Source organism: Alligator sinensis, unplaced genomic scaffold (genome assembly GCF_000455745.1).
Source record: "Alligator sinensis unplaced genomic scaffold, ASM45574v1 scaffold1782_1, whole genome shotgun sequence".
Classification (NCBI taxonomy): Eukaryota; Metazoa; Chordata; order Crocodylia; family Alligatoridae; genus Alligator; species Alligator sinensis.
This window is the reverse complement of record NW_005842767.1, coordinates 663,219-677,884: the sequence shown is the minus strand read 5'-3', so window position 1 is coordinate 677,884 and position 14,666 is coordinate 663,219. Positions and strand designations below refer to the sequence as shown.

Sequence of the window (14,666 nt, the reverse complement as noted above, 5' to 3'; positions counted from 1 at the left end):
GGGGGGGGGGGCCCCCGCCACTGAAATCTGGGGTACAAGGCCCTGTTGGGTGGTAGGGGGTGAGCAACCGCTGCATTAACCCTCTGATATTACTCGCCCTACCGTTGGGAGATGGGTCCAAACCAGGCCTGCGAGGAGCCCTGCTGTCCAGATCTGGCTGGGGGAGTGGGGCAGACCAGTTTGACACCCCTGATATAGGGGGATGAGCACCGACCTGGGGCACGGGTTCCTTGGGGCCTATTCTCATCTACAGCCAACCTGGCTTGTCGGTTCCACTCCCCGTGCCTCAGTTTCCCCTGTCTCATCTCTTTAGACTGTGAGGCCTTTAGGGCAAAGACTGCCACTTTCTCTCTGCAGAGGCAGCAATGGGACCCTAAGTCCAGTCTCAGCCTCGAGGCGTGGCTGGGATGCAAATAACAGCAGCAAGGTTCACAGGGAAAGCTTTCGAGCACGCCTAAATGCCGTTGACTTTGACCGAGACCGATGAACCTGCACAGAGTTATGCCAAGGGGGCTAGGTGCGGACATCACTTGGATGCTTTTGCAAATATGAGTTGATTTGGCTAGCTACCTGCCTGCAGCTACTCCAAAATCGACAGCAGGTGAGGATCTGGCCCCGGGTCCAGACTCCAAAGGGCCGAGTTCACCGGACAGTTTCCCGGAGGAAAGGCAAGGCGTTTTTGTCCACACGACGAGGTCCGAATACCAAGCTCCTAAATCCATTCCTAATTCCCAGGGAGATGCTCAGGTTGTACCAGGTCACTGGGTTCTCTTCCAAGCTTTTAAATGGGGCCGCCTCGTCTGCACAGGAGGGCGAAGGGCAGAGCGAAGCTATCACAGTAAGCGTGGCCGGTAAGGTGGGTCTTTTCCTTTTCTTGCCTCGGAAAATTGTGCCGTTCCCGCTGTCATACATTTTGGTAATCTTCCTCGCCTCATTCTCTCACTCTCCCACAGCAAGAGAGGATGGAGCTCAGACAGCTGCGATGCCGGGACTTTCTCTTGCTTGAAATGCATTAATTTGTAAATATCTTCATTTATATGTAAATTTCCAATTCTTATCCCCGAAGTCCTCTCGCCAATCTAGCAACAGCACCAGCCGCCTTTGCCTGCAACTTTATTCCTCTTCGCGTACCATTTGGGTTGCTGGCTCCCCCCCGTCCCCTTTAATTTCATTTGAAAAGCTCTCTCCTCCTCTGCATAATCCCTGCCCCTGTTCTCTGGATGAGAGCAGGTATGAAATAACCATTGTGCCAACACTGAAAGTCTTGCCACGTCCATCAAAAGCAGCTCTCCTTTCACTGAAAAGCAGCCTTCGGATTTTCAGCTGTCGTGAAGCAGAGGGAAGAAAGGAAAAGGGAGAAAGAATACCCCCCACCAAAAGTACTGACATCCCCGTTTCCAATCAGTGTTTGCAAAGATGGGCTGGTAGTCGGGACGGGGTTGGGAGAGACAATGCAGAGCAGGAGACGGGCAGAGGAAGACGGGAGGTGCGCAGACAGGAGAATGGGCCACCTCCTCCCCGCGTGCGATCACGTTCTTTGTCAGGAGAACGAGCATCATAAAAGACAATGCTCGGCTGCTTTGGCCACGTCTGGCGCTTTGATTGTCTTCCAGTTTGTGCCTCTTCCTCAGGAGGCGATGAAAGTGGAATGGGAACAGGTGGCTGATCAAAGGCCCAGCACCGCACCACTGAATGCCCTGATTCCAGCTGCAGACATTAACATGTGTGATGCCGGCAGCAGAGGAAAGATCCGATGGGCACCATCTTTCAGTGCCCCGCTCCCCGCGTGCAAAACGCTCACCTGGTGACATTTCACACTGGCTTTGCACTGCTGTAGCTGGTGGTGCAATGGAGACGGACACGGTCTAATGAGGTCCCATCCCTGGCCACAAAGGGCTGAGCTTGCACTGTGGTTATGGCCTTTGAAAGGGCTTTGGGGATGAGCAATGAAGTCTGCCGGGGACTGAAATCCGCCTGTTTCCTATACGTGCAGTGCTGTGCTTTGTACCCTGAATCCCGTCCTTGGAAACATCTCAGCTGCTAGGGTGACCCAAGCTGACTTCATAAATCTCTGAATCCCATTATGATGTTTGGAGTCTCCACTTTTGAAATCAGTTAGGGATCAGTTGAGTATTTCAGATATTAGCCATGCCTAGTGGGTGACTCCTATTCACTGTGGCCAGCAGAGGTCCTGACCAGAGGTGCAGGGGGTAGGCATCACAGCTGTATCTGGGGGTGCTGGGTCTCTGCTAGGCTGCCCTCAACTGAGGGTCCCGACCAGAGGTGCAGGGGGTAGGCATCACAGCCGTATCTGGGGGTGCTAGGTCTCTGCTCGGCTGCCCAAGGTGGCATTAGGGCTCTGAACACACCCAAATACTAGGCAATCTCTATATACTTAACACAGCCAGGGGCTCTGCAGAAATGATCCAGTCATTTCCCTTCCCAGACTTCTGGATCATGCCTAACCCTTGGCAGACTCCAGATGCCCTAAAACAGTGATATTCAGAGTACAGTTTCTGAGTCAGAAGTGACTCTTTCACCTATCATCTGCAGCCTCTGGGTATGTTTTTCCTGCCATCATGAATAAAACACGGCATGCCATACAAATATTAACCAACGTCCTGGAGCTTTTTCTCTTCAGTTGGAGCGTTTGCTGCAGCACACCAAGGTGGGGCTACGTGGTTTCATAGCTTTCATAGACATTATGGCTGGAAGGGACCTTGGAAGATCATCGAGTCTTTATCTCTGGTTAACGGCGGATGCTCCTGAGCCAGTCAGGACTATGTCGACCCCAGGGAGGAATGATCCCAAGCACAGCCCACCCTCTCACTCCTGCTCACATGCCCCAAATTCAGAAACGTGGCCTTGAAGCTGCTCTAGGGGAGTCCCTTCTCCAGCTGTTCTTGAGACATCTGGGGAGGAGCTCAGCCCTGGGCATGCTGGGGATGTGGCCCAGCAGTCCTGTCCTAGAAGGTGTGTCAGGTGTGTCAGGACCAGAATGACGGGTGCTAGCAAAGAGAGGGACGAGAAGTGGAAGCAGTGTAGAGCATCATTCACCGGTTTGCTTCCAGGTTACAAGTGCTCTGGTTATTCCCGGCAGGTCGGCACACTTTGGATCAAAAGCAAGCACACAAAATATCCCCCACCCCGTACATCCACATGCAATGATTTGTCCCAGCAAAATTTAGCCCTGCACTTTTCCAGGTCTGCACTAACATATCCAACAACTTCAGAAAGGCCAGCGCTCCTCCTTGGCTGGGGCGCGCAGACTTACCGCACTGTTGACTGGTACACCAGGTCTTCTCTCTTGCGATAATTCTCCATGTGCGAGTAGTTGGTTGAGAACATGGCATCAAAGGTGAAGATCTTCTGTTTGATGGTGCCACCATCTGTCACCTGCCAAGGAAACACACAGCGGCATGAGAATCAGAGAGCTGACACTGTCCTGTCCACATAAATCACCAGCCAGATAACTCAGCCTGGTACTTTTGCTGGACCAGCATTTGATTACAATCAAATTACAAGCTACCAATTTCATCTCCAAACATCTTCAAAATCTCAGGGACGCTCAGCTCTGGTTTGGCTCCATCTCTAGGTTTGATTCACAAACCTTCAGGCTTAAGCAGGGATGGCTTTTTCACTTGGAAACTGCGTTTCCTCCTGTGACAAAAGGACCAGCTGCCTCAAAACCTCATACAGCAAAAATACGTTTCTCAGTCCACGGATTCAACCCAACATTATCTGGTGTCCACAACAAAGACAGACCTGGCACCACCTCTGTTGCAATGAATGGACATAATCTCTATGGCTCTGTGAAAGATGTACTCGTGTATGGCTTGCTAGGCCAGTTTTCATGGCTTATGAATGCCTTATTGTCTAATTCATGCTGCTTCTGCATCCCACATCTGTCATAGCTGACATTAAATCCCAGCAGCTCCCGAAGTGTCCATCCCCTCCCAAAAGCTCTAGTTCAGCCTGAGATAGTCCTGTGAGAGATCAGACATTGGCTTGAGCTACTGTGATCAGCTCTGACCTTCCTTTGCTACATGGCCTCTTAAACTGGGAGAGACAGGAATCCAGGGGGGCTAGATTCAGGATTTGGATACTACTACCACATCCACGGAGCATTTTATATACCACAATAAAGGCACCACACATGCTCGACAATCTGAAACATACATTCAAGGCAATCATGACAGATGCTCTCCAGTATAATTAACATCTGTTTCTAATACGGATGGAAATGACACGGGGATCAGGCATGGACAGACATGAAGCTATCCTGGGATAGCTCAGATAGCAGGTGGCTATTAGAGAGTCTTACCACTAGGTGGCAAGGGAACGGTATCGGTAATTACTTATTTGCCTTTAGTAAAAATAAAATTATAGAAAATTATCTATCTATCTATCTATCTATCTCTATATACATATATAGAGACAGATAGATAGATAGATATATACACACACACACACACATACACACACGCACCCTTGGATGGACTCAGACAGACGAAGCCTAAACTACCATAACTTACGCTGGTAGAGACGAAACCTAAACTGGTGTAACTTATACTGGTAGAGGTTTACCTCTGATTCTTTCAGGCTGGGTGGACTTATTTTGGCTCAGTCATATGCATCACTCGCGTTATCTGTAATGCCTTTTACACTGATGTAAACATTTTGTTTGTCCATGCCCTAATAAGCAAGACAGACATGTAATTTGCCCCTGGGAGCCATACACCAAGAATAGAAACTTAATGAGAATCAATCAGCTGCTCAGCAACATCCGACTAGTAGCCCACACTGCCACAGCAGATCGCTCCCAGCAAACCCCCGGGCACAGAAAAGAGCAATGATTAAATTAGCACTGGTGTCAATTGAGGCAGATGCAGGTTCAAGGTCCTGCTCAGCCAGTGACCTTGTGACTGACCCTGGCAAGTCACTTTGAATCTCCGCGCCCGGTGCCTCATCTCAAATGGGGACGTTTTTGTTACCGCACCGCAGTGCTGCGAGGCTAATAGCAGCAACGATTGAGGGGCCCTTGTTGTACAGAAAGGGAGGCCGGATAGGTACCACAGGTATCAGGCGGGGGAAAGATAGCCTCCGTGATGGCTAGCAAGCTCAGGCTGGCCCTGAGCTCGGGCGGGTGGAGACTTCCGGGCAACACGTCCCTTCCCCATTTCATTCCTTCTTTCTAATTTTAGATTTGTATTTGCCTCGCCCGCAAATGATTAAATATCAAACCCTCTCTCATCTGCGCGGCTGTTATCTCTGCCAGGCTCCCAGCTTTTCCATCACGAGCGCAGAGGCCATTTCTCCGGCTTCATTTTCTCTGCCTCCTATCTCCAGCCGCTCTGATTTTCTTGTTAAAGGAATCTAATTGTAAGCGGCTCTGCGTGGTGGGGGCAGGGGAGGAGATTGCATTGCTTTCTCCCCTGCTCCCTATAAAGCTTCCAGATTTATTTCCCTTCCCCACCCCCTCTCATCCCCACTCCGGTACCATAGATGTTGAGATCTGGGTTGTTTAAAGTACAAAAATAAAATAGGAAACAACCCCGGGAGAGGGGGAGGGGGGGGGGGGGGGAAAAAAAAAAAAAAAAAAAAACGCACCGGGGGGGGGGGGGGGGGGGGGGGGGGGGGAGGAAAAAAATACAAAAGACTTTGATCTGCAATTCACACGGTTGCTTTTAAAGGCCCAGGTGGGGGAGCAGATTTGAGCATGCTGCTGGAAGGGCTGGGAGGTGGTTCGGGAGCTTTCTGGAACGGCGCTGGTGCCATCAGAAACAGGTTGGGGCTTTTCAAGCTTTTCCCAGCACCGTGGCTGTGTGCGCACACCTCAGCTCGGCGTCAATTATTTATCCCTCTGCAACATTGCTTTTTTTTTTTCTGCTCGTCTCAGCATTTCCTTGTTAAAACAAAAAGGGGATCTAGATTGGCCCACCCTGCAAGGGTCCCGACCAGAGGTGCATGGGGCTGCTTCTGCTTGTAGAGCAGCGTGCTCGGGGTCAAGGCGTTGTCCCACCTACAGCACCCTGCACCAGAGGTGGAGGCATCTCAAAGAGCTCCTCTTTTCCCTCCAGGCAGCTGCCTCCATTGCCTGTTACTGCAGATCATGGGCCACGTCGCTCGCTGCTGTGATCCCAGTTGCGGGGATGAGATAGGACTATCGAGGGTGAAGCCCAAAAAGGTGACCCTCCACAGGCCTGGAGATGCTGCAGACAAGGGGGGCTCCCACTCTCCACGTGCACAGTAGGATTTGGGCACATTCAGCCCTGCAGGAGCTCAACTCTGCTGTGACTAGAAGGCATCTCTATACCCTTTACCCTAGCCAGAACCAGCTAAGTTTCATCTGCAAGAAATAAAGCCTTCAGACAGCCATCTAGCCCCAGGGCCTCTTGTTCTGACACAGCCCCAAGCTCTGAAAAGGATCCAGCCCAGGCCTTGTGACCCAGACACCCCGATCCAGGTCTGCCCTCTCCAAAAGGAGCCAAACAGCACTTATTTGGTCTTCAGATCAGGATCCAAATGGTGCATGCCTGGCCTACGTCTACATAAAATACAGGTCTGACCCAGGAGGAAAGCTGCTAAATGCACAGGGTGCACCTGGCGCAGGTGAGGGATTGGGCTGACCAAGTGCCAGGAGCTCAGGTTGAATGAGAACCAGCTGCTCACTCTCCCTGCACTCAACGCCCATGCCTCGAATACCACCCGAGGGGGCTGCAAGCCTGGGAACAGCAGGATAGCTGTAGCCTGTGGCAGCATCAATGTGGAAACAATAGAAGGCTTTTGGGGCTCTGGAGACAGGAGCTCAGGGACCCCTGAGAAGTCAGTAAATTCACTAATGATGGGCACGATCGATGCGCTAAAGAGCATCACGAAAGGACAAGAATATTCCATTTTCAAATCGGGCCAAGCTTCTGTGCATGAGAGGAAAATTGATTAAGCCATAAACCCCGCGCTGTTTTGCAGGAAAGGAAGACTGACCGCGGCAGACCAGCCTCCAAGCCCATTACGCTTGGTGCACGGTATCTGCTGGCTGCCAAGTCTGGGCTGGTGTAGGAGAAGTCAGACTCCCTCTCCCTCATCACGCAACTGGCCTAATTGATCCAGGACAGAGCGGGGAAGGAAAATCGCCCTCCTGACCCACCTGCTAACCTGAAGCATGAGCGTTGATTCCCTTCCTCTTTGCACTTGGCCCTATGAATAGCACGAGGACTGAACATCTCGAACAGCCATAAAATTACCCGGTCCCTGCCTGTTCCTCGCAACGCCGGCCGCCGCGTGCCAAGTCAGCATCCTGCGGGAGACAAGCTGGGTCCCCTGACATTGCAGCGCCTATTAACGGTACCGCTGCCCCCGGGGGTGGGTGTGGAAGAGGATTAGACGAGCAGAAATCAAAGCTGGAAGGTGCCTCCGTGTTGGGCTTTCCGCTCACATCTCCCTCCCCCCTCCTGCCAGGTACGGCTCCCTTTATCTGGCTTTTAAAATGCTGCCTGCACTATCATTCCTATCTCAAATTTCACTCCATTTTTTTCTTTATTACACAGAGGAGGAAAAAAGCTGTCAGTAAAACTGTCTCTTCAAATTTATTTGCCTAGGCTGAGGCTTTTATTACAAAGAAAATACACACACACACACACATACAAGATAAAGAACTGCAAAAAGAATTATCTGAGACATAAATCTCCCGTCTTTGGGGGAGGAGGGAACTTTTCAAGGACATGTCCAATTTTGCTTCGCTTTTATTTACATCCCCTTTTTTTTCTTTTGGTACCAAACAAATGAACCTGCTGCTGCCCAGCAAAGAAAAGGAGCCTTCGTGGTTGCTCGTGTAAGCAGAAGTGCAGCCCTCGCCTGTTGAGTACCGCTGGAGGGGTTTCCACTCCAAGAGCTATACCAGTGGCTGCTCATACCAATGGCAACAGGGCTTACTCGGGCATAAATCCCTCCCTCTCCCACCTTAAATTTTGGTCCTGTAGAGCCTCACCTGCGGTGTCACGGAGGCCGGATCTAATGCTCGTTAAAACGAATGGAAGCCTTGCTGCTGATTTCAGCAGGCTGCAGATGAGGGTTATGCGAGTACTTCAAAGCCCATCCTTTGGTACAGAACGTGTGCCCAGGCCTGTCTTGATGCATTGAGGGGTGGCAGGAGAGCATGCTGCAAACAGATCCTATTTGCAGGTAGGGAGGCCTGGCTATGGCTAAGTGACCACTGGGGTGCACTAAATGCGGTATATTAACTCTGCCTTCAATGGGGCAGGCTGCAGAGCTGGGGCCCATGATGCTGTAATGACTTCAGCAGAGCTACTTGCATGGTTAAAATAAGGCATGCAATTAAGCAGAGTAGTGACCTCCCCAGCTCCATCTCTGGTACCTTCAGCCCCATCCAAGGGCAAGCCCACCTAGACCAGGGCTCCCAAACTCTTTGCAGCAACCTTCAATACTTCTTCCAAGCCATCCTGCATCACACTTTTCATTGAGAAGGGGAGCTCCAGTAATCCAGGAAGCACCAGCAGTCCAGCATACAGAAACTTTCATGCAAGGTCTCAGAAGGACAGTCCTGCCCATTTGTACATCCGGCCGTACAAAAGTACTTTAACAACCAGGTAGCTGGAAAAAGGGATAATCTCCTAAGGTCGAGAAAGACCAGGCAGGAACAGCAGGTTGGGAGATGGCATGGAGGCAGATAACAGATTAGCAGCTAGAGCTCTGACTTGCATTGTAATGCTGAAACCCTGGTGCCTGGAGTATTTATCCCAGTATTTTGCTTGCCGTGTGTCACTGCCTCAGGTTGCCTGTGTGTTAGCTGGGATGCACCATGACCTACAGCACATATGATACATGCCACTGAACTCACCGAGTGCCCCACCAGACACCTAGATGGGACTGGAGTCATGCAGCAATCACAGCAATGCCAGTTGTAGCTCAGCTGTAGCATCCTCATAAGTCAGAGCCAGGGAGTGGGAAGCCTTTCTCCAAAGCTCCTAAGCTGCAGCCTCTGAAATGCTGCAAGAACCACCTGGGAGTGGACTTTCCCAATGACTGGAGGAAGCTCAGATGGAAAAAGCAGGTGGGAAGAGAGGGGTCTATTTTCCACCTAGACATTGGTACGTGGGCAAGATCTGGGTTCAAGTTCTATCTTTGCTACAGACTTTTATTTTGTGGCCCCAGACAGGCCTCCCAAAAGAAACACCTAAGAGGACAGCTAGCAGGGACTCCAGCAAGGATCAGCCTTCACGACACTGCTCAGCTGTGCCCTCCATCAGGAGCCCCTTAGAAAGGCAGGTAGGTAGCTGGCAGGCACAGGACCCCAGGCACCTCCATACTGGCCACAGCAGGACAACATAGTGCACAGGGCAGGACCCAAGGCACTCACTGCTGCAGCACAGCTTGAGCCCCCAACCCAATACACTGGAGCTTTTCCCCAGACAGCAAACAGGCAGGAACCTGCTTCTGGTGATGGGTGCACTGGGCTGGCCCTCAGTGCACCTGGGTTCAATCTGGAAGACCCATGTGATTGTGAGCAACACCCATGGGAGTCTCAGCTCTGCACTGGCAAACGGGGGGTGGTGGAAGGAGGCATCCACAGGTTGTCCAAGCAAATCAGAGGCAACAGGTGCAAAGGAGCAGTAAGAACCCCAGAGACTTATTTTAAAGCAGAAAAGAAAAAGCAGAGGCTTTCCCTTAACATACCAACAATCCTTTCTGCCAAAGGCTACACCTGCTATCTTACACTCAACCTCAACCTCCTCCATCTCTGCAACTAGCAGGGGCTCAGACTTCTTTTTATAGAGGGTTTCTCTACTCAGAGCCCTCTGCACAGAAAAGAAGGCCCGCCCCTTCCTGTCAAAGGGATTGGCAGTTAGTCTAGCCAACCAGCTCTCTATAAGGGCTATTACGGGGAAAAATAACCTTTTCTTTCTCCTAGCTCTTGTCTTTTGGGTCTGGGATAGACATTGCATAAACCAGTCTGACTCAAATCAGTGAAGTCTGATACTACATCCAACCAGGTTTATCTCAAACTGGTTTCAGCCATTTTCAAACTGGTTTAATGTGCACTGAATGTATGTTGTGTTACAGGTTTAAACCAGTTTCTGATCACTTAAACTGGTTTGTGTGTAATGTCTGTCCCTAGCCTTGAGGGCGGAAACTCAGTGGGAGTAACTGTCTTCAAGTTTGCATTTCTGAAGAGCCCAGAGCAATGGTCAGGGCCTGATTATAATTGCTGTCCCAATGCAACACTTAATTAATGGCGCCACTAACATATGAGTCTCTGCAGCAGCGTGCAAAGCCCTCTTCAGCCCCAATTAGCGCGGTGCCAGTGCTCCAAAAGCCACGCACAGCCAGGGAAGCACTGTCCTCTTGTTTATTTTCCCATAATAAAGTTATATTTGTCAGGACAGGAGGAGGCATTATGCCTTTAATAGCTTTAGCTGTACATTGCTGTGCAATTAAACGCTGGCATATTGGATTTTCCAGCATGTCACATTTTGCTGGGAGGGATCAGTGATGCTGTGGGGAGAGAGGGAGGGGCAGGAAAGGATGCCAGCACCGAGGCCTTGGCACCTTCCCTTGCTAGTTCACTGCCCACTCCAGCTGCCAGGAGAGGGGTCTTTACGGGGCTGGGAAGAAGCCTTCGGGGGTCTCCTGTTTCCCGCTGCCCGTGCAAAGCCTGGCTCCGCGGCGCTGTTTGTAGCATGCAATCGATTCCTGCGCTTGAGGGAGCCTGCCGAGCGTGACAAGTTCAGGCCGAACGTGGCAACGAAAGCAAACCCTGCCCCGGGCGCCGGAGCTCCCCGCGACCTCCTGTGTGACGCGCTGCACAGGAGAAGCACTTGGGGCCGCGTCCTCTGCACAGCTGCTCCCAGGTCGCAAGGCCGGCGGCATGTCAGCGCCGTCTGCATCTCAGTCCCAAGTTTACTGCACCGGGCTGCAGCAGCCTGCAGCGTATACGTGGCACCCCCAGCTCAGCATCCTCCTGCCCGCTCCCACTGTGCTGTGCTCAAGCAGCCCTCAGGACCCACTTGCAACAGGCGGCGACAAGCGGGGCTTTCCCCTGCACCTCTCTGGTGCCAACCCTGGATGGGCTCCTATTCCCACTCCCATCACGCATTGCCATGCAGGTTTGGGCTTTGCCCAAGCCGCCTTATTGATTCCTTCCCGACGCTCCGAGGAGGCGGTTCAAGTCGGAGAACTGAAGCGCAGTAAATGTACTTAAGCCTGTCAATGTAACAAGCTAACGGGCCCGCTATTTTTGCCTCCTCTGTGCAAACAAATAGAACAAAACCCGGCTCGCCTGGCGTTCCCCCAGCAGCTGCCATCCAAAAACCACTCACCTTTCCTGCTCGCTCGCACGCTCTTTCTCTTTGTGTTCTGCAAAACCAATTACAGGTTGGAAATAGCTGTAATAAACTTGATATCCCACTTACGGCCCAATCCCACAGTTGTTGTGAAGTGTAATAGTGGCAGGGAGTGAAAACAGCCTGCGTGTTTTGCTCAAGCTGTTTAAATTACATTTCCCCTATTACATGCCATTCCTTTCTGTCTCCGGATGCGTTCGCTACCCCAGGAACAAAGGCTGGGCAGACGCTCCGCGGCACGTCGCTGGATGCAGTTGTTTTCTAGGAGGATTTCAATGAGCCGATGAGAACCCCATCTCCGGTAGCGGCGTGGATGGGACGGCAGCTCAGGGCCTGGCCATTTGCAAATGACTTTGCAAGCGCCCTCCTCGAAGGCAGCCCCAAGCAATGATACCCCGAGCTCGCTCTCATAGGGCAGCTAAAGATCTCAAAGGAAGGATCGATGATGAGGGTGACTGCAGCTTTATTGCGCTAGGTGCTGCACGTGCAGAATGCTCCCTGCCTGGAAGAGCTTCAAGTCTATTCCTATCCTGTACATGGGGAAACTGAGGCACTACCACCGCCTGGGGCTCAGGAGCGGCCTGCTCCCCCAAAGTCACCTCGAGCAAGGAGCTAAAAAAGGAAGGAAGAAAAAGGAGCAGGATGAATCCCAGCACAGAATGGCCTAGGCCTCGGGGGATTACAGTCAGCTAATAGGTTCCGATGAAAAGGCGCATAAAAATAGTCTATCTCCGGGGATTAGACCTACTTATAGTCTTTTATCTGCACCCCAGGGTCAGTTTTTGAGTGAAACTACATATATTTAAAGTTGCTGATGAGTTTACTGCAGGCTGAAGAGCTCCTGCATGCCAGGCGCCCAGGCAGGAGGGGAAGGACTTCAGGGACACCAAAACCCCGGTCAGGGCTGGAACGGCATCCCTTCATCATAATTTAGCTGGTCTAATAAAGGTATCCTCTGAACCAAGAGTCCCAGTTTTGCATTACCCAGCTCCTCTCTGCACCCAAGCCCCAAACAGGTACCCTCAGCCCTCCGCAGCCACCCCAGCTCACCCGGTTTTCTCCATCAAGCCTACACGCATGGGTACACACGCGTGTGCAGACACAGCCCTCAGGAATCCAAGCACATGCACCTCAACACACACAATCCCAGCTCTCTCTCTTGCACACGCACAAAGCCTTCAGTGATCCCAACCCGCACACCTCAGCGTACGTACTGCCAGCTCACACTCCAGCACACATGCAGTGTCTGCGCAGCAAGAAACAACTCCGGCTCACACGCACACCAAGGTGTAACGCGCCCCCCTCCTTTCTCCCCCAGCAATCACTCCGAATCCGTGCATCCCCTCCACTGCCCCACATGTCCGTACATAGACACAACGCAGAGTGTGCCTCTGCAGCTCTCACATGCCCAAAGGTGCCGCTAACCTTCCCGCACACCTCTGCCATTCCAGACTCGTAAGCACTTCCCACCGTGAACATCGCCCAAGGTGAAAAACCACACGTGGCTTCCTTCTACATATCTATAGACTGACCCGCAAACTCCTCTCGCAACCCTCAGCAAGCTGCAACGACGCGTATGTCCACCAACGCACGCAGGCACGTGCACAGAGAGTGACCCTCACCTTGCCATATGTTCCCCGATGCGCACACACAACCTTCCACGCCACACACATTGCCTGACACGTGACCCCCATTAGCTCTCAACAGCCCGAACACACGTGCATACACACACGCACAGAGCAATGTCCTCACCCCTCAAGTTACCAAAAGGCACCCAAACCCCCTAGCACCCTTGGCCTGAGCAAGACGCACGCAGCCCCTGCACATAGACAAAAGGAGCAATAACAATTACAAGAGACACGGAAAGAGAAAAAAGCAGCATTTAAGGCATCAGAGCTGAGTTAAGACTGCCTGGGGCTGGACTCTGCCTGATGCATTATTTATAAAGCGGAGTGAAAATCTTATTTCTGACAAAAGCAGTGATTTCCATTGTGCTGGGAAGATGTTAACCTCCTGCCCTTGCGTGTTGTCAGAAGGAAGATCCCCTCCCACCTGCCTTCACGTTACCATCGTTTCTCTATTGACCTGGCATTTTGCTTTGGCCCTGTCCTGCTAGTGCCACCAATATTGGCAAACAAATTGCTTTCCCAGACCCTCTCTGGGACCTCTGGTTTTTGACAGTGAGAGACAGCCAACATCGTAAATGGCTTTATCTCGCCCGGTTAAGCTAGGAAGCCCAGGGACCCCGGGAGAGAGCAGCTGGGAAGGCAGGGGGACGAAAGGTCAAAACAGGACAGCTGCCACCCCTTAGACGTAGTCACCGTGGCAGGTAACCAGCTTGCTCGGCCAGCAGTAGCCATGCAGAGCAGCCATCGGGTGCACCCAGGGCAACGTGGCAGATTGCATGAGGTTGCATTTGAAATGCTCATGGGCATGGCTAGAAATTATCTGGATTGCTGCTCCTGTCCAGAGGGGACTGCTCAGCAGGCGCCTTGTGGACTCACATGCCCAGACTAAGGGCGGCAGACTGGATTGTCACTGGGTGCAGCCCTGGACGAAAGACGGTACATAAGCTAGGGGAAAGTACGGCGCATCCAAGGCACCGTCCTTCTGGGGAGGGTACAACTCGCTCTCTTTGCATGCCTGCAAAGGAGTTGGAGGGCACCCGCGCTTTGTCTCTTGTGGCTCTGTGCTTAGACGTCTCCCCCATGACTTTGGCCTAAGCAGCAAAACCCAGGGGCTTGCCCTAGCCTGGACACTCGCCCTGGTCTCTGCACAGGGGACAGAGGGTGACCAGGAGCAGCTTTCTCTTCAGCTCCAAGGCAAATGCAGCTCCCCTAGGATTACGCTTGGCTGAAAAGGGCAGGATGAGAGAGGTTTCACTTGGTGGGGGACCAGCACGGATGAGCTTCTTTGGCCAGCAAGATGCGTCTATGCAGACTGGTTCTCCCCAGACTGGTTTCTTCTTGGCTCTTGCACTTTTGTCCCCGTTTTGCCCTTGCTGCTTGGAGCTGTCCAGCAGAGATGCACGAGCCTCTAGAGCCTGAGCTAAAAGGCCCTGTCCTGCTGGCCGTGCCTGTAGCAGGGACCCCGTTCTCACTTGTCTCCTGGCCGCTCTTAGTCCGAGGGCTTTGGGCCACATTACAACTTTGGCCCAATCTTGCTCTCTGTTGGTGCACGCATGGCCCCACGTGCCCATCGCATGGGTCTTAGTGAGGGCAAATAGGGAGCAAATGTCTCCGCAGCAGGAGGTGCAAAGCAGGTTGTGTTTCACCTTCAATCTGCCAAGGAGATCTGGGATATAAC

The 14,666-nt window shown here is 52.1% G+C and overlaps 1 protein-coding gene across 1 annotated transcript in view; it reads right to left on the bottom strand.

The window, feature by feature from the left end:
• The window catches only part of IGSF21 (immunoglobin superfamily member 21), a gene marked incomplete at its 3' end in the record, with an annotated part of 194,903 nt that overhangs the window by 75,784 nt on the left and 104,453 nt on the right, over positions 1 to 14,666 (bottom strand). The window contains exon 3 of the mRNA XM_006034741.3: positions 3,275 to 3,396. Within this exon, the coding sequence (XP_006034803.3) occupies positions 3,275 to 3,396 (122 nt within the window). The remainder of the gene's footprint in view (positions 1 to 3,274; positions 3,397 to 14,666) is intronic.